Source organism: Euprymna scolopes, chromosome 6, assembly GCF_053919585.1.
Source record: "Euprymna scolopes isolate OS-2025 chromosome 6, ASM5391958v1, whole genome shotgun sequence".
Taxonomy (NCBI): Eukaryota; Metazoa; Mollusca; class Cephalopoda; order Sepiida; family Sepiolidae; genus Euprymna; species Euprymna scolopes.
In genome coordinates, this window is record NC_136487.1 from 108,794,549 (window position 1) to 108,816,326 (window position 21,778).

General features: G+C 32.9%; 1 protein-coding gene across 1 annotated transcript in view; it reads left to right on the top strand.

Moving 5' to 3' along the window:
* Nucleotides 1-8,187, top strand: part of LOC145277849 (sodium- and chloride-dependent glycine transporter 2-like) — an 82,929-nt gene extending 74,742 nt beyond the window's left edge. The window contains exon 14 of the mRNA XM_080129793.1: nt 7,840-8,187. Coding sequence (XP_079985919.1) covers nt 7,840-8,037 — 198 coding nt within the window. The 3' untranslated portion in view covers nt 8,038-8,187. The remainder of the gene's footprint in view (nt 1-7,839) is intronic.
* The last annotated feature ends 13,591 nt before the right edge of the window (nt 8,188-21,778 follow it).

Consider the following 21,778-nt stretch of genomic DNA (forward strand, 5'->3'; position numbering starts at 1 on the left):
CAATTTTGGGTATACACACTTGAAATTTTAGATATAGGTTCCTTGGACATGGATCTAACTTAATAACTTGATTTAAGCCCAAAACAATAAATTTTAAGGGGTCATAATAGGGGTCAAAGGTTTTAAAAAATTGATCTCTGCAGTCTCTTCCAAATTACTCAGACAATTTCTGGTCTAAATATTTGAAATTTTACATAAAGGGTATTCAGAGATAGGGCAAGCTTTTTCATCAGATTGGGTCGAAAATTTTTAGTTACCAATATATAAATGCATGTATGTATGCCTGTTTGCATGTCTGCCTTGAACTTTCAATAGAGGCGACGGATTTTACCAAGATCAGTATCATTTTAAAGTTCGACCTTTCATATGACAAATATCGACATTTTTTAAAATTAAGGCTACACAATCGAAAGGAGAGGATGACTTTCGAAAATATCGGCGAAAAATCGACTCACCCCCTTGTTGAAAAGTGCCCAGTTGAAGGTGAAGATATTAATGTTTTTAGCCAATTTTTCAATATTTGTCGTCTGAAAGGTCGAACTTCAAAACGATACTGATCTTGTAAAAATCTGTCGCCTTTATCAAAAGTTTTAGGCACATATGCAAGCATAAATACATTTATATATTGGTAACTTAAAATTTTCGACCCAAACCGATTAAAAAGCTTGCCTTTTATGTCAAATTTCAAATGTTTAGACCAGAAATTGTCTGAGTAATTTGGTAGAGACTGCAGAGGTCAAATTTTTTAACTTTGATCCCTATTATGACCCCTTAATATGTATTGTTTTGTGCTCAAATCAAGTTATTAAGTTAGATCCATGTCCAACGAACCTATAACTAAAATTTAAAGTGTTTAGACCCAAAATTGTCAGAGGAGTTTGGTAGAGTTCTCAAAGGACAAATCGTTGAACTTTGGCCCCTTAATAGCCAAATTTCTGTCCAAAAACGAATTACACAGATTTTTCCAAATCTCAGTACCCTGTATATCAAATTTTGAGTCTGTAGACTTAAAATTGACAAAGTTATTGCGTAAGGAAATGTACACACACACACATAGGCATACGCACAGACACGTTTACTTTTATAGGTATATAGATAGATAGATAGATTAAACAAAAATATCTATGTATACATAAATATATATAGAACCTTTATGTGCTTCAGACTAAATATGCAACACAATATTAGCTACTTGTATTTTCTCTACCGCTCTCCCTCAAACCAAGACTGTACCCTAATAAACAAAGTTTCAGACAGCATAGATATAGCACTCTCCCTCGATACTAGCGCACAAATACATGTATTTGGTGACTTCAATGTCCACCACAGTAACTGGCTAGGATTCTCTAATCACGCAGACGTAGCTGATAGCGCAACAAATAGCTTCTCTATATCCCATTCCCTATCTCAGTTGGTTACATTTCCGACACGTTTCCCAGACCAGCAAGATCAACATGCCTCACTTCTAGATCTCTTTCTGACAACGGTTCCCAATGACTGTACAACAAATGCCCACAGCCCACTCGGGAATGCTGATCACGCTGTGATAATGGTAGAAATCAGCCTAAATTCTCGCCCTAAAACTGAAGACCCACTACTCAAAACAGCAAGGTATTACAAAAAGGCTGATTGGGAAGCCATCAGGGAGCTCATCAGAGATGCCCCATGGCAAAATATCTTTACTCTTCCAGTGGAACAGTGTGCAAATGAGACCACTGAATGGTTCAAAACTGCTATTGAAGCACATGTTCCCGCACGGAAATTCTATAGCAAGCCCCACTCCCCCCAATGGTTTACTTCTGCTTGTGCAGCTGCCATTTGTCAAAGGCAGCATGCGTTCCGCAGATTCAACCGACATAAGTCCAGCTCAAATAAACAGAAGTTTATAGAAGCTAGAAATAATTGTAAGAGAGTGATAGAGACAGCTAAGACAGATTACTCTGAAACCACCAGAAAACGCATCGAAGCACAGAAATTAGGAACCCGGGATTTTTGGAAAATCTACAACAGCGATGTAAATAATGGACAGTCAACTATTCCCCCACTATCAAACGATCTTGAGGTTGCTTGCACGGCAACTGACAAGGCTAATCTGCTTGCCAGTCGGTTTGCCTCAAACTCCACACTGAACTCGGTACACCACTCACTCCCTGATTTTCCTCTGCGAACAGACGCCTCACTAGATGATTTGAAAATCACCCTTTCTCAGGTACATGCTATTATAAAAAACCTAGACACCTCAAAAGCGTGTGGACCAGATCTCATCCCGGCTGTGCTATTAAAAAAATACTCTGCCGAGGTTGCTCCAGTTCTGTCCAAACTTTACAATAAATGCCTTAACGAATCTTGTTTTCCCGACTGCTGGAAAACCACCTCTGTGGTATCAGTCTTCAAGAATTCTGGTGAAAGAACTGACCCACTAAATTATCGCCCCATTAGCCTCCTCCCGCTTTTCGCCAAAATATTTGAGTCCTCAGTTAATCAAGTCCTAGTCCAGCACCTAACAGCTGCTAAACTCCTGACTGACAAACAATATGGATTCAGGCAAGCCCGATCAACAGCAGATATCTTAACTGTAGTTGCTGAACGTATATACCGTTCATTGGATAAAACAGGGGAGGGTAGAGCGGTGGCCCTCGATATATCTAAGGCTTTTGACAGGGTATGGCACGATGGTCTTCTAAGAAAAATTAGATCATATGGAATCACTGGAAGAATTCATAATGTAATTAAATCCTTCTTAAGTAATAGAAAAATCAAAGTTGTCCTCGACGGTCGTACATCCAAACAATACGACATAAATGCGGGAGTACCTCAGGGGTCTATCCTTGGACCTCTATTATTCCTGATATTCATAAATGACCTCCCTGATAAAATTGTTTCGGAGATGGGTATATTTGCCGATGACACCACTCTCTATAACAGATATGAGGGGAAAACAAATGAACACATATCCAAGGAAATGGCAGAAACACTAGAGGATGACCTCCAATCCGTAGTGGAATGGAGACAAAAATGGTTGGTCACATTCAATGCTGCTAAGACTAAGCTTGTTTCCTTCAATAACTACAAGAAACCTTCTCTACCACCAATAGCCATGGCCAAGAACACATTACCTGAAAGTACTTCTTTTAAACTCCTCGGCCTAACGTTTACAGGGAATATGAACTGGAATAGATACATTGAGAGCATTGCCAATTGAATTAGGAAAATAGAACAACGACGAAAAAAAGCAACGGAAGAAAGAGAAACGGAAAAACGGCCATATTGGCCTGCTTGGGAAAAAGGGCAATTATTGAATAAATATTGATAGAAAATAAATTTTAGAACAGTTTTTGTAGGAGATATTGTTTTAAGAGATTCCATCCGTCACTCCAATTAAAAAATATTAATTCACTAATTGTTCTGTTTTGGGTTCTCAAACTCAGCAATTTTTCTGTTGAACTCGAGAATCAGCACAGAATTCTCATGAAAATATCATTGTTTTTTCTTCCATTTTCACTGTTTGACAATTGCAATTATAACTTTTTGTTGCGAAAAGAAAAATTTGATTATCCATTTTTTAGACCATTGCATGTAAACAATCTGAAAAACAGTTTCGCATAAAAATTTAACGTAAAATGATCACCTCTTTCGAACCAGACAATGTTTTATGAACAGGTAACAGATTTTATTTGTTTTTAATTTTGGCCATGTTCATGTTGCTGGTCAAACTGTAGTATAAAAAATATTTCATTGTCAAAAGTCATAAAAGACACGACCCCTTCCTACTCCTAACCCTAAGTTCGAGTGATAATCTATAAATATAAAAGTGAAAATGTTTGTGTGTGTGTGTGTGTGCATTTTCATGTATGTCCCAGAAAGGCTTCTTTCTGAGAACTGATCGGTCGCATCACAACTTCTTAAAACTTTTTATATCCCGTCTAAATGATAATATCTATGAGTTAACAACGGGGGTCGCCTGGCTATTTAATTTGCTCAACTTTGAAAAGATAAATATTCAACAATTTTTGATCGCCGCATGTGCATTAAGCTTTTTCGTATAATAAAAGCGAAACTAATTCTGGCGGCATTTTTCCGGAAACATCCGAAAGCAATCAGCTTTGATTAATGTGGAGTTTCTCCTTATATCAGACAATTGCTATTCAATTTGGACAATCCCCTTTTTATGGGGAGCTAGTTTCCCACACAACATCTTGGACAAACAAAAAAAAAAACAATTAGAAAAGCATTTGCGCAGTAAATAAAAATATCGCATAGGATTAGCAAATATCTCGACGGTGGCAATCTTTCTAGGGCAATTGCTCTTGACATATCTAAAGCCTTTGATAGGGTATGGCATAAAGGTTTACTTCATAAGATCTCTAGCTATGGTATAGCTGGAAAAGTCTTCTCAATTATTAAATCATTTCTTTCTGATAGGTTCATAAGAGTAGTAGTTGAGAGGCAAAAATCAGAAGCTCACAGTATTAATGCCGGTGTCCCTCAGGGGTCCATCCTGGGCCCAACTCTTTTCCTGATCTACATTAATGATCTTCCAAATCACATCCTTACATCATTTGTAGACATTTATGCTGACGACACTACCATTTATGGTAGCACATCTAAGACAGTAAACGACCAAGTTCTCTCCAATTCTCTCTCCTCTGATCTTGAGCATGTAGTACAATGGGGAAAGGAGTGGCTGGTTACTTTTAATGCATCTAAAACCAAGCTTCTCTCTTTACATCATCAACATTCTAATCCACATTTGGCATCAATTGAAATGAATGGCTCTCGTCTTCAGGAGGCCTCAAGTTTTGACAAGCTTCTGGGCTTGACCATTACTCCTGATCTTAAATGGAATACGTACATCAAATCTGTTGCCAAGGCCGCTGGAAAAATGGTAGGATCTTTCTATCAATCCGGTAAATATCTCACTGCTGATGCTATTCTCTATCTATATAAGAGCCAGGTACGTCCAAGGATGGAATACTGTTGCCACATCTGGACAGGAGCTGCTAGAAAGGACTTGTCCTGCCTTGATAGAGTTCAAAATAGACTTCTTAGCCTCGTAGGAGATGTCCTTTTTTCCTCCATGCAACCTCTATCTCACAGAAGAGATGTTACGAGTTTGTCTCTGATGTATCGTTATTTTCATGGAAAGTGTTCAACTGAGCTTCAATCTATGGTCCCCCCTCGCCAAACTTTCACAAGAAACACTCATCTAGCTGTAAACACTATCAATAATTCCCCCCACTCTTTATCTGTGCCTAAACCTAAACGTAGATTCCATGAACAAAGCTTCTTTCTTAGAACTGCACGCCTGTGGAATTGTCTTCCGTTTTCCTGCTTTCCGGCTGACTACAATATGGTTGTGTTCAAGTCTAAAGTAAATAAGTTCTTGATGAGCCGTTCCATATAAGTTATCAAATTTACCAAATTTTCATTACTAATGATTACTATATTGTCCAATTTCTACTGTACACTCTTTAACCCTTATCCTTGAGTGGCCTCTGGGCCTTGATAATGTAGTGATGCCCATGTAAAAAAAAAATAAAAATAAAAACTGCCCCGCAGTCAAAGTTGACCTCATTAAGTCATTAAAACGGGCACCTGCCAATTCTAAATACTTAAATAAATTCAAACGTGTTTCCGTTAATATTCTGTGGTGACCCAGTGGTTAACGTCGCACGTTTTTTTTTTTCACACTTTAATTTCCAACTTTGCCTCAAGGGTTCGGGTTCGATCCTTCATACTTACCTAGCAAAACTTTTTTTTCATTTTACCCCCCCCCCCCCCGACACAAAAACCCGGGTGACCCCACACACCTCCAAACACCCGGGCAACGCCGGGTACCCCCCACTAGTCTATATATGTATATATATATAAAAGACAAATGCGGCGCGCACATTTTTGTACGTCCAAAAAGGCTTTTTTCGCCGACGATCCTGGGGTCGTTACTATCGCTTAGAAGTGTTTATATACCCCCTAGATAATAATATCTAGGATTTGGGAACGCGTGTCACATCCAGATTTATTTACAGTGGCTTTTACAAAATTATTGCTATTTTGGCTTCTCACGTGTTGATTCGGCTTTTTCGTATAAAAAGCGAAATTAATTCAAAGCTAAGACATTGTTATCGGAATTGTGCTGGGAACGTAGCAATCAGCTTTAATGCGAGGAAAATTCCTTATATCAGATGATTGCTATTCAATTTGGACAATCCCTTTTTGATGGGGAGCTGGTTTCTCCCCAACATCTTGGGGAAACAAAACCAGTCAAAGTTGAGTAAACAAACCAAAAAGAAAACCTGCCCCGCAGTAAATGTTAACTTCGTTACTTCTATTTGACCTCATTAATGAGGTCAAATAGAAGTAACAGAGTTAACTTTATTGCGGGCACCTGTCAATTCAAACATCTTTCCGTTACTATTTCTTGGTTGGCGAACGGTTAACGTTGCACATTTTTTTTTCCCCACTTTATTATTTTCCAACTGCGCCTCAAGCCTTCGACTTCGATTCTTCCTACTTATCCAAACTTTTTTTTTTTTAAACAAACACCCGGGCAACAATTTTTTATTCTTTTGTTTTGATTTACCCAAAACCACACACACCTCCAAATACCCAGGCAATGCCAGGTACCCCCCGCTAGTATGAAAAATAAAAGTTTTAGGCATTCATATTTTAATAGTTTGACTTTAATATTTATTAATCACCTGCGTTTAATTTTAAACTTATAATTTTAACATTGACTTCTTTATGCCAATCTCAGTTTAATTTCTCATTTATATTTTGATTAAATTTATTTTGCTCCATCTTAGCCTGCTTGTCTTAATATCCTGCAATTATTTAATATTAGGTTTTTTTCATTCTTGTGCTGTGGATATTACTCGGGTGTAGTTTTATTATCCATAATGAGCATTAAAACCAAAACTACTATTTCTCCTTAATTTTAGGTTTAGATTATAATTTTATTTCCTACATGTTTAGTTGAAGATCTATTTATTTATCGCACTATTTTAAAATTTTAGTATTTAATTTAAGAATTCTCTTTCCACACTTACATTTCACCCTCAATATATTCTGTAAATTTTTCCTTTATAAATTTATTTCAGTCATGCTTTTAGGCGTGATAACAGGAATTTATTTTTATAAAAACAGATTTGTATAGCATTTGATTTTTTGTTTAAGATTTCCTCTGTGTATGTGGTATGCTTTAAGTAAGCACAGATTACATCTTTTTGATTTATTTGGTTTATACTTTCCAGCCTTATCTACTATTGACCATTTTAATTGAAACGCTTTTTAATTTTTACGTAGTTCCCTAATGCAGTTGTGTTCCTCTTCTTATTTTTAATAATTATTTTTGTCCTGCCCTCATTTCTATCATTATTCACATCCCTATTTGATTCATTCTTAGGTCCAATTTTAAATGATGCAACATAGTTTCTGTATCTGTTTTTAAAAACTTTTCAACTGCTTGCTCTCTTAAATAGCGATTAGAAATATGTTCATATATGTATAAATAGTGTATTTCACCGTCTGAAAAGAGGCTGTTTTGAAATATTTTTGAAGGACATGATGTTTGAAATTGTCCAAATGGTCATGAAACAATTGTAATGAATATGAAAATATCCAATATGATGCTCTAATTTTTTATTTTCATTGTCTTGATTTTGTGAAAAAAGATGTGTATATATATATATATATATATGATAGAGAAATCTTATTGAAAATAATTCAAATTAAAAAAAAAAAAACATAAACCTGTAAAGAAGATATAATTTTTAATTATCTGACAAGGAGTACAAATAAACGTGTGCATATGTATATAAAATTTTCATTTTATTATTTCAGCGAATGAAACGCACAATTCAACCTGATCCTGAATGGGGTCCTGCTCTTCCCCAGTACAGAGAGCAATACATTGCATCCTTGAGACCAAGTGACAGTAAACATATCCCAGTTACAAACCTTGATCATAAGATAGGAAAAGATGATTTTCCAATAACTATTGAAGAAAGTTCAAAGATGCTTCAACAATCTACACTTTGATTTACAACTGGGAGAAAAGGTTAAGAAATGTCAATTTCTTTGAATATACCATGAAAAAAAATGGAGCATGGTCTAATCTTCAACATTTGAAGAAAACCATTGTTTTTGTACATCCTTTAATTAATATAATTAAATCATTTTCTCTTGCCAGTACTTTTCCCTCTCTTTCTCCCCCCTCGATGTCTGCTACCTCCCCATGCTTTCTTTTCTTGCTACTTCACACTATCACTCTTCTCATTTTCTTTCATTATTTTTCTTCATAAAAAATAATCATAAACATTGAATAATAAAACAAAAAAATTATACTTAACATTAGCATAGATTAGGTTGATTACCTACAATCAATTTCAAATATCAGTCAAGTGGGCATTTTAGGTCAGCATTGCCAAATGTCTACCTGAAAATTGGACAATTTTTTTTTATTGTAATATTGTTTGTTTTTGCATTACTGTATTTTTTTATTTCTTTTTCAGTTTATTTGTTTTCTATGTGTTTGTTTTTAAGTTGTTTTTTTCTGTGTAGATATTTTCCATTTTTTTTTTCTCTATTCTTTTTCTTTTTATGTTCTTTTCATATTGTTGCATTTTTAATATTTCCCTGATTTTATTTTTAAATATAGGATTTTTTTTTTTAATGCTGGTAAATTTTCCTAGACATTTTTTTTTTATCATTTCTATAGTTTTCCCACATCTTTCTATGTTTTTCCTTTCAACTTACATAAATTTGTTTTTATTTTTATATTTTTTTTTAAACTTTTAATGTTTTCATTAATATTTTAGATGAAAGATTTTTTAGGAAACTAAATAAAATTATATTTTATTTCTTCATTTATCAAAACCTCCATTCTTATATTGTTTAAACATGCAATTTTATTTAAATGAACAAATATTTTTTTTTAAATAAAGTACTGAATAAGTCTGTTTGCATAAACAGTATGATATTTTGATTAACTTAATTCATTGACAATCTCAAAAATATATTTGGTTCTAACCTTTAAATTGGGATTGATGAATTCAGAGAGGGCTTCCTTCCATTCCACGAGTATAACATGTATTTTTTATCTATAACGATTTTATAAAGATAATTTATACTAATTGAAGTAAACACTGTAACTATAATCTTACAAATTACACTTTTTACATTCTTTATAGAACTTTACTAAACATATTATTATTATCATCTATGTATAAATACATTGTTTATTTTCCTGCCTACATCAATCAAACGTATGATCTAAACACTAGAAGTAGAAACTAATACAATGACTAGAGGATTTAATCCAAACATTGAAAAGTAGAAAAATGATTAATAAAAAATGTTTTAATCATTGCTGCATTTATATATTAATGCCATTGTCACTGGAATTGGTTGTAGGTCATATTTTCAAAAGTTATATTATAAATAATGCTAGAGATGATCCTATGCACATGTATAATGAGTTTATTAGAAAATATTAATTATTCATTAATTTGTAAGTAAAAAAACGCTTTTATATGTATCGGTTTTCCCTTTCTACAAGAACGTAACCCTAACTCTAACTCTCTCTCTTTGATGAAACCATGATTCATCTAATGCATTTATCTTCTTCCTCCTCTCTAATCTTTCCTCACACCTCACCTCCTATTCGTTAGAATGACCAGTTTCTCTCTTCCTTTGTGTCTCCCATTTTCTTGCAAGATGCATATGTAGACACTGATTTTAATTTACAAACATGCATACATGTGTGTGTGTATATTTAATACACACATGCATGCAGCCTATTGTTATATAGTGATTAATATAGGTTTACTAATAGAAATTTAACAGCTAACCTATCATGAGAGGTAAACATACGTAGTGGCAGTAGAACTAGTATATATTGATGAGCTTTATAAGCGTATTGTTTTATAAGCAGATTGTTTTATAAGCAGATTGTTTTATAAGCGTATTGTTTTATAAGCAGATTGTTTGACCAAGAATGCACTTGACTCAAACAACGTAGATGTTATATAATTTTCACTTTTCAAAGTTTGGTTGAAACAATTGTTAGTTCCACTCGTGTCTGAGTGGCTGGTTTGAATCTCAAAAAGGTGATGTTAAGCATTTTTATTAGTTAAAACCAGTTTTGATGTTTCAGTAAAATCACACCATCATGAAACAAGCATCTCATTATTTCTGAAATAAGTCCATTTTGACCAGGGGAAAACAACAATAGTTATAAACTTTTAGAATCTGGTTATATTTCAATGATAAGTGTTGTTTAATTTCTTTTTTTTTTCTGTAATTTAAGATTTCTTAAAACATTTACATATTTATTTAATATTATCAATATCAGCCATCTTGCATACACGGTATTATAATATGGCAGCACAAAACACATACTATGTTTGAATGTTTCTTGAATTTATGCTTTCAAATATCAATATAGTGAGCATGGTTTGGTGTTGCTGATGTCTAATACAGAGTTAAGCAAGATGGCTGACATCCATAAATCATGTTGTAAATGGAATGTCAAAAAAGAAGAAACACAAACTATGATTGTTACTGAAATATACTGATAATCTAAGAGTTTATCGAATGTCCACCTAAAAAATTCTGTTTAAAAGCAAACACCAACATAATGTGTTTTGTTCATAGCAGCAAAGATATACCATCAATTTTGTATGATACCTGTAGATAGAATTAGATTGGGCTGTCAGGACACTGAGGGAAAAATTTTTATATCTTTCTAGTATCTTGTCAGTATTCTAATGATGGTAACCTTATTGGCCTCTCTAGATGCCAGAAAAGTGTGAAAAGAAGTATGGCTTACTCTGACTCTGTTATTCATTGGTCAAGCTAACACATTAAATGTAACCAAAATCCTTACATGAAGTATTCTTCTTTTTGTAATGGCATTTACCCAATGTGGCTTAAGCCAGTTTCATACATTGCATTGAACACATCAATATTGCTCCATTCTAAACTTGACAATTGACTGCATCAGTTCCTGCGATGTCTACTGTATCATGGTGTCTAGAGATGAACGATGTAAAGACGTGAGCCAAACATGATGCACTACAGATCTGTTAAGCGACTAATCGCATCCTCAGTTGACTGTCTTTGTTTCTGTTTAGTGAGACTGTCTCAGTTCATGTTGTTGCATTGCATGTCCTAAACAGCAAAGCAAATAGATTTACTGGGGGCATGGAGCATTGTATAGAATCAAGTGTATTTTGATAGAATGCAGAAGTTCATACAAAAAGAACAAGAGAACAATTTGAAACAATAAGTTCCAATCATGGGGGTCTAAAATACACACAAATATCTGCTAACATGTAACAACTGGATCCATATAACTAAGTTGTCAGTATCAATCCAAAACGCTATTTGAAGTAATATAGTAACAAAATTATACAACAATATATAAAAAACAGACAAGAACAATAGTCAATTCCACACACTCTTAAATAAACAATTATTTTGACATAAAAAGACAAAACTGGTTGTCATGTCATAAAGTGTAATCCAAACTAACTCTCCAGTTTCAATACTGTTTTATATTATTATTGTTTGTAATTTGTATGTTAGCAGTTAAAAGATATTAATTGTATAATCAAATTAGTTTAAGCTTATAAGCCAAAATAATGACCAGCACACACTGTTAAAATTTGACACTGTGTACAGTTGGAGCCTATACTAAATATCCTTGTGTCTCTGTAGCATTCATCCAAGTCTCTATGCAGTACTCGTGTTATGTCATAGTGCAATTTCAAGTGAATAACAAAATCATTTGGATTGAGTCAGTGTCTAAACAGGATGGAAAACAGCAAAAAAAGACAATGTTGCTGGTTTCATGCCTTTTTATGATTTAGTTTAAAGAAAATTCTGCCATTTCTATCATCAATAAAACATTCCACGATCCAAGCAGAGTATAGTGCCCTTGCAGCAGTCACCAGCCATCAAAAACATCTACTCATGTGTTGTTTTAACCTTGATTGACAAACTTATTTTTACATTTCAACTAATTTAAATAAGTCTAGTGACACAATGAGTTGCAGATAATCTCACAGCAAGAAGTAGTCTGAACTCTGACCTCAAGCTGGCAATCATCAATCTTTCAAGCTCTGCTTTAAGTTTCACTGGGAGATTTCATTCATTCAGAAGTGAACGAGTTTCAATAGATTTCATAATACAATCTATTTTTAGATGACATTTTTAACAATCTGAACCAATACTATTTAATGGATTCTTGCCTTTTATTTTGAGTATCAATAATCACCTTAAAATATCTTTTAAATATGTTGTTTCATATGGCTTTTAAAATGCCCCTATAATTTGATGAGATTTTCATATATGAATTAAAAACTATTTCTTTTGGGTGCTTTTTCCTGAGCTGTTTTGGCAAACCTTCTACCCTCCAATGTAAATAGTAACAATTTTAATGTAGATAATCAATATTTTATATAAAATCTATAAAAATGACTGGAAAAAGATCCAATTGAATTCATGATTAAGAGTGGATTATGTTAACTTGCTTTGTTAACAGTTAATAAATCAATCCCTCTCTGAAATTATGAACAAATAGACAAATACAGTGGGAGGAGGGGATGTAATTGACAACCAGCCATCATTTTTATTTTTTCTCATAACCTTTTGTTTGCTACATTTATTACAGTTCAATGATGTATTTGGGGAGGAGGGTCTGTTTACCAAAATATTTAGGAGTACTTGATGCATATATTCATATTGTATATCCTGTGAGATTTCTTTTGTGTGTGTTGACATGAGATTATTGAATAATGGTCAAAACAAGCAAAATAAATAAAAATGTTGTGTCTACTGGATTGAACTAAAACTATTTTAGGATCAAACAGAATATTTTATAAAGTAACCATTTTTTTTTTTTTATTTGAGGGATGGGAGGTAAGGTCATCTTATTTTTACTCCCACTCTCACACCAAAGACCAAAAAGTTTATTTCAAGCAAAGGGGAAATTATTTGATTTAATTTGCAATCTGAAAAAAAAAAAAAAAGGTTTTTTATCTGATTAGAAGATCCATTTATATACTCGCACATTTATTCATATTTATATATTCATATACATTTGTATGTATACTCATGATTACATACTTGTGTGTGTTATACAACATATATACACAATCATATATGTGTATGAAGTAGGGTGTTGGATGAAATCTGATAAAATGTCAAAGTAGAAAATAACACAACCACATGATTTCATTAGAGTGGTTGGACGATTTGTTTTTTTCCCCTCCACTGTACTTTACGTATGTTTAGGCACATACACACATATACGAATGTATATGTGTGTATACACACACACACACACACACACAGGCGCACATATATATGTGTGTGTGAATGCTCATGCACTGATACATGATTATACTTTTATACACAAATATAATTTAAACACATACCTGCATGCACATATACATACATGCACGTACATACTTCTAAAAATATTTTTAATGCACATGTTTAGATTTTTTTCCCATATTTTATTTTTAATGGAGGTTGAATTTTGATTATATCAACCCTTTTTTGTGTGTCCAACATTTAAAAAAGATAACATGGGAAAATAATTGGGTTGATTAAAAAACAAATGTTGGCCAATGTTTTCATTAAGATATTCCTCTTTTAAAATTGATTTAAAGAATCATAAAAAGTTTTTACAAAGTGCCCTTCTTTACTATGTAAAGAGGTCGATACTTAGGCCACTGCATGTGTACGGTGCTTTTGTAAACATCGTAAAACATTTTAAGTGGCAACTTGTGCGATTACTTTGGTGCTATGGATGGCAAGCTGCTCGGCTGGCATCATCACTAGTGTGTTTGCGCCCTCAATGGCTGATCCAGATAACTGGTCTTGTCACATTTAAGTTAAAAATTTAAAAAAACATTTAAAGGAGAAAAGTTAGAATTAATCTGTGGCAATTTTCTTACCCCAAGCAGGGGAGGAGTAAGTGAGAGCTAGTTCTGTGATTGCATGTCTGGTGACTGTCATCAGACATGCAATCACAGCCATTACTTGTGATACCACATTAAACTTTACATTGTGTCACATTGTTTGTGTTGATGTATGTATGCGTGTGTATATATATATATATATATATATATATATATATATATATATATATTATAGTAGCCCATTCATAAATGATTAGTAAGAAGCACTAAAACTCACTAGCTAAAATATTCCCAAGGCTGAACATAAGTTCATCAGACAGAAGATATAAATTTGCTGAGATATGAAAGAGAAGGGGGATATATTATGTATGTCCAGTGCTACTGTAAGTTTGACTGGAAGATTCCATTCAGAAAGAAGTAAACGAGTTTCAATAGAAGATTCCATAATACAATCTATTTTTAGATGACATTTTTAATAATCAGAAACAACTCTTTTTAATGGAGTGTGGCCTTTCATTTTTAGCTTGTATAAAAAATATCTCTACTTATCAAAAAGCTTAATAAAAAAATCTAATACAAGAAAGTTTGATACAGAAAGAGATGCAACAAATTGTGCTTGTAATCACATTCGTGTTGTCTGATAAATTCAAATATTAAAGAAAGAAATATATACCACTGACCATTTAGATAAATATTTCTTGTATATTTTGTGGGATTTTGTATTAAAATTACATGCTCCCAGCCGATTAACCCCAAATATGATTCAATTTATTTTTTTTCTTTTTCCCATCCCATTTTAAATCTAAATTCATTACTTATAGGTGACCAAAGATTTTTTGAAAAATCAAGGAGTTATTTCCCTTGAATCATCTTTCTCACCAACGTGAATTACACACACACACACACACACACACACACACAGAAATATACACATTTTGTCGCCTTAAACTAAAAATGAATTTTAATTGACTAAAATTTTCCCAAGGAAAAGAAATAACTGGATAATATCTTCAAAATATTTACTTTTTTTTATTCATAAATAATAAATCATCTTTTGTTCATTTAAAGGAACTTTTGCATTAGTTCTTAGTTTTTACATAATTTATTTTTTTTTCTTTGTTTTCTTTTTTTTTATTGAAGAATTACACAGTAAATTTAGTTAATTTCTATTGATATTCAAAAGAAAAATTAATTATAATAAAGCCTTTCTGAAGCAAATGTATTGTTTTTGTTTTTCTTTTCATTAACATTTTTTTCAGCTTAATAACTCCTCTTATTTCAGAAATGTGGTTTCTTTTGTCTGTTTAAGGTTGCAGTTGAAAACAAAGCTCTATGTCAAGATCAAACAACTTTACTAGGAATTCAATGGTATTATCCATTTTGTATTCAGTTTTTTATTTTATTGTGAAGACTGTATACATGCTGAACAACCATAACACATTTGTAGCAAAATCTCGTTTTCTATCATAGCAGATAAAATTCTAGTATCACACGGAATTTATATGAAGAGTTTCTTTCTAAGAGATTCCCATTTATGAAACAGGACCGTTTCCTTTCAAATCTAATGTCAACAAATACTGGTCATAACTTGTTCTCAAAATAAAACTTTATTGCATTTATTTGCATTCCATTCATCATCATTCAACTGAAAAAAACTTCAAAAACAGATAGTAAAGACAATATTTTATTTATAACATGAAACTTATCTCTATATAAATAAAATGAACTCATTTTTTCCTCGTCTGATTTTGACATTAATAGGATTAAAAATCAAGATATTTCATGCAAATATAATATGCACAAACGGCAGAACAATATCTGAGGTGTGTTATAGGCTTATTATTTCTCAAATTCCTCGATAATCTTAGATTTCTATACTTTTTCTGCTGAGAAGTCACGGCCAAAATCGGTTAAGATCAATGGAAGTGGTAAAATATTTTCTCTCTAATAAATTCCTCCTCCCCCTGCCACCACTTAACACCGTTTGGGGATCGTTCATAAGGAACAGTTGAGAAGAGAACACCGGTTTGGCTTCGTAGTTCTTTCATGTGAAGTTATTTAAAATCACTAAACTAAGCTGCAGTGCTCTGTGGCGTAGTGGTTAGCGTGCTGGACAATTCACATTATATTTTCACGTTCGCGCCGACCTACCGTAGTCGTTTTTTTTTTTTTTCCTAAACAACTGGAATGGACTTTTCTTGGTGGCCGAACTGTTAACGTTGCAGATGTTTTTGTTTTTTTTGTTTTTTCACACTTTATTTTCCTACTTTTACTCATGACTCCGGGTTTGATCCTTCCTACTTACCTACCATAACATTTTTTAAAACTCCCCCACCCGTCCCGGAAACAAACACTCGGGCAACGCCGGGTACCCCCGCTAGTATATATATAAAAAAAAAAAAGAATAAAATGAGGGTGTAGGGCTGGGAGCAAGATTACATAAAGATCCTCATTCATTCCATGATAACACTGGAATTTTTTCTAGCATTGAATGAAATGTAATGAAAATTCCAGAATGAAAACGTATTTAATAAGAGATAGAAAATAGAAATGCATTGAGAAAATTAAAAAATATGGAATATTTTTTAATTTTTGCAAAACTGAAATTGTATAGAAGAAATGATGAATTCATTAACTTTCTTGTTGATATTTTCAGCAATTTTCAATGTATTTTTGTAGTAATTTTAAAAGAAATTAGTCTTTCTTTAAGATTTTCAGAAACGCTAATTCCTCAGATTTTATTTGACATCTTTTAAAGTTTTATTTGAGCTATTGTCATTATAAACACTATTTCTCCTCAAATTATTGAGAGAGAGGAGGAGACAAGAAAGTTGGAATTGCCTAGGAGCAAGAATTTTCATGTGTTTTAAACTTAGTAATTGATATATACTGAATCAGAAAGTGCTCAATATATTAGATAGAGCACGTGTGTGTGTAATACATGATTATCAGAAGTGATCAATATCTATTTTAGAGCCGGCATATATAATAATGCAGTCTTACTCTTGATAAGTGATATATGCTAAATCGGTAGATGCTCAATATCCTAGATAATGCAGTCATACATTTCTTATGTGATGGAATGCAGCATTGTCTGGGAGTACACCAAAACAAATGTAGTTTTCATTATATTATTAAAAGGGAAGATAAGAAACTTATTGTCTGTGAATGCATTAAAACGGACATAGGTTTCATTATTTTTAAGAGATTTTTATGTTGCCTGGGAGCAATTACTTTAAGACTGAAAGTTCACATCAATTTCTTAGGTTTTCATTATTATTTTCAATACATTAAAATAAGCAAGAGGAATGAGAGTGTGTGTGTAGGAGAGGGAGGGGGCAAGATAGAGGTAGAAAGATGTTTTCAAATAAGAATGTTCCACTTTTTAACCGCTTCTATTTTGTTATGATCCTGAGCAACGCCATTTTAAGCTGGTTCATAATATAGGTTATTAGCAAAGTTGCCCTGCTGGATAACTAACACATAAAATTAAAAAAAAAAAAAAAAAGGGTGCATCATATAATTAGCTAAAATAAAATCCTAATTCAAGTGTACAAAAGAAGAAATGAACCAGGAATGCTAAGTAATAGTGTTGGCTGTCTACTAATATGTAAAATGAACAATATTGTCTAATATAGATGGTTAAAAATGAAATTACATCTATCATACCTGCTATCAAGAATTTACAAACATTCACCTCTTATTATTATTATCTATAGAATTTTCTATATAATATATATATATATATATATATATATATATATATTAGATTCTATAAATATATTCTGCATGTTCCTTCCTTAGTTAGTCTGTACGTTATGCTTTGAAAAAGAAGCAAATACAATTTCAAGACCAAACTACTTCAAAAAAGGCCAAATTCGTGAAATTTGGCTTTCAAAAGACCAATCTGGCAACCCTGGACAAGAATATGAGAGTAATCTCTCTTTATAACCGTTTTCGAATCTATATATATATATATATATATATATATATAAGTAGTAGCGTTCATGTGTGTCTGTGTGTACAACTCCCAATAACCAATATAAAGGCCATATGTGTGTACACCTCTCCTGGTCAAGAAATATTAACACCCATGAGAGGATACTTCTGTCAAAGGAGACATTATATTTTAATATGTAATTTCTATATATAGCATTCTTTAAACCACATCTACATTGATTGAGTTACGGTCATTAGCATATCACATTAAATTAAATCTATTGAAATAATTAGCTCAATGATATTACTTATTCAATATAATAGTTTTTTTTTAACTGTACTAATTAAAAAAAATTTAATTATTTAGTTTATTTAACTTATTTTATCTGAAATCTAAAAACTGTTTAATTTTCAAACCAGAAAACCAAAGGGGAAATAACTGATAGTTAAATTGAAAAATTGTTTTAAACGAAGCATGTTATTAAATATTTTCTGTAATTTGTTTTCATTTCGAAATATTCTTCTAAGCTGAATTATTATTTTTATTTTTAAATTTTTCCGCTTATTCTTAATTTTTAAGTAAGCTTTTTTATTTGTTAGAGAAAAATAATTAAAACTAATGTCCTCATTTACTTGTATCCCCCAAAAGGGCAGAGTTAGTCAGACACAGGGCCAAGTTTCCATGTGAGCAAAATCCATCCACCCATACATTATCAGCTCCTTTTTTTTTTTGTTTAGAAAAGTTAATAGGTGTTGCCCAGGATTTATTATAATAATTATACCATAACAAGTGTGTTTAACTGCCTGCAAAATAGATTTTCTTTATAATCTATTTAATATCTTAAATTAAAAATGGTCAATTTTTACGATGTGACTCAGCGTCGTTTAACCCCTAAAAAAATTAAGACCTGCTTTTTGTGGCCTAATACGTTTAAGCAGTCTTTATGAATAATATGAAAGAAGAAATTAAAAAAAAAAAAAATTAACATTTTAGCGTGGGGGATCACTTTTCTGTATAAATTTACTTTACTTACATACCAAACCATTTAAGCATTGCCTTAAGGAGAAGTGCTTTCCAACACCCTGGAAAACCTCATCAGTATGCCCTGTATTTAAGAATTCAGGTGATAAGTCATCTCCCTCTCAGTACAGACCAATAAGTCTCCTGTGTGTCATGAGTAAGTTGCTGGAATCCACAATAAATAGAGAAGTAGTCAACCACCTCAGCAGAAATAACCTTCTTAGCGACACATAATATGGTTTCCATTCTGCAAGATCTACAGCAGATGTGCTAACGGTTATATCTCATAGGATTAGCGAATCTCTCGACAAAGGCCTCATTTCTAGGGCAATTGCTCTTGACATATCCAAGGCCTTCGATAAGGTTTGGCATAAAGGCCTACTACACAAGATTTCCAGCTAAGGTATAACTGAAAATTTTTTCTCAATCATTAAATCATTTCTCTCTGATAGGCTCATAAGACTAGTGGTTGATGGGCAGAAATCAGAGGCCCACAGTATTAATGCTGGAGTCCCTCAGGGGTCCATACTGGGCCCAACTCTCTTCCTGATCTACATCAATGATCTCCCAAAACACATACTAAAATCTTCTGTTGACATCTATGCTGATGACACGACCATCTATGGCAACACATCAAAGGCCGTAAATAATGATGTTCTCTCTAATTCTCTCTCTTAAGCGCATGGTACAGTGGGGGAAGAGGTGGCTAGTTACCTTTAATGCATCTAAGACCAAGCTCCTATCTCTACATCATAAACGCTCTGATCCCCCTGGCATCAATTGAAATAGATGGCTCTCGTCTAGGGGAGGCCCCATGTTTTGATAAGCTTCTGGGTTTGACCTTTATTCCTGATCTGAAATAGAACACATATCAAGTCTGTGGCCAAGGTCGCTGGGAAAATGGTGGGATCCTTCTACCGCTCCAGAAGATATCTCACTAATGATGCAATTCTCGATCTATATAAAAGTCAAGTACGTCCAAAGATGGAGTACTGCTGCCACATTTGGGCAGTTCTTTTATTTTTGTTGTGGGGGTATCCACGTTGCCCATGATGAAAATGATCAGTATACAGGTGTGTTTCAAACTGAACTTCATGTCAACCCAGGCAACGCTGGGTACCCATGCTAGTATAATAATAATATATGATCATTGGTGTGAGAAAGCAACTCAGTAATTTTGACATACAGTGATTCTTCACTGAAGAAATTAGCAAAACATTACATAAAAAAGGAACATTCGCAAGAAATAGGGCAAAAGAAAGAACATTGTCTGCCAAGAGGTGCTACACTGAAGGAGTACATCAAATATTTTCTTAATGCGATTTTATTATTTACATTGAACTATGTAGCACAATATTACTTTCTGAATATATATTAGTACTTATTAATTTATCTCATTTAGGTCACTTCTTATATTTAAAATACAATGGACACTATTTTCATAGAAATGTTAATAAACTCATATTTTCTGCATGTTCTTGGTTTTTTTTGTCTAAAAAAAACTAATTTTTTGCACTAAAAAAACTACCAGTTTTATCAAAACATTTGTTGATTCAATATATTTCTTTTCCCATGGAATGTCCATAGATCCTGTTAGTTATTATTATTCACAGGCACATTTATCCTGATGTTACAAACAGTTCTTTCAAAGATTCATTGCCGAAAACTGTCTCATATGTCTGAATACAAGTTATCAAAAACGACCCATCACATATCCAAATGATGCAACAGCCCAATTGGATTACATATTAGCACGAAATGGATGCACAGATTATGATACATTTGACACGGTCTCTTCGACCCATTAAATAGTATTTGCTAAGATCTAGCTTAGTCTAAAAAAAAAAAGTATTCTAAAAAGATAAGAATATTCAAGATTGGCAGACGACAATATCTGCAATCAATATGTTCTCACATTGAGAAACAAATTCAGTGTACTGAAACTGCAGAGAAACACATTCCATTAATCCAAAAAGGAAATGGGGAAACAGTTGTAATTTCAGAAACACAAGAAATTCTAAAAAGGAGCAATTCAACTGCATTTAATCAATTTGAATTTTTTAAAACTCAACAAAAAAAACAAAACATCACAAACACTTATCAAAAGGAAAAAGAAGTTTATGTCCAAAGAAAGATCCGATCTGGTGTACACTGGAAAATAGACAATCGACAGTACTATGGAAATGTTAAATAAAGTAAGGGGAAAAAAATCTTTACAAAACTAAAGTGAGAAAAAAGGCTTACATTAGCAAGATCACTTCAACAATTTTTGGGGAAAATTACCAACAGTTAATGCCCTATCGATTGGAAAAGTCAGCAATGACAAGATTAAATTCGATTCATAGAGAGATGAGACTTGATATTATGCAGCAGAACACAGTCTATGGTAAGATCATCTGACAGAGACCCCAAAAATATTTTTAAGTCACTATTGGTGTTCAGGTGGATCCCGTAGCTTCCTATCTGTTCATCTGTTTTGTGTGTCATTTGATAAATTAAAAGAAAATGGCTTCACTGACTTTGGTACCTGCAAGAAACAAGAATCTTGTGGAAAAATTACTGAAGCAGGCTAGGCTTGTACAACTAACCACCTTTCCATGTTTGTGTCATGGGTTTCCTTGTCTTTCATTTTCTTCTGGATATTTGTCATCTTTCTGCATTAGTTGTAATCATAAAAATAAAAGCAATGCAGACTCACATTTTTTTTTTTTTTTTTTTTTTACATGGGGGTCACTCAGGGATAAGGGTTATTGCATGTACAGTAATCAATGAGATAGTATTGTAGCAATCATTAGTATTGGGGGTTTTGATAGAGTGTCTTACTTAAGGGGACGGCTTGTCAGGAGTTTGTTTATGTTGGACTTGAAGACGTCCAAGTTGTAGTTAGGTG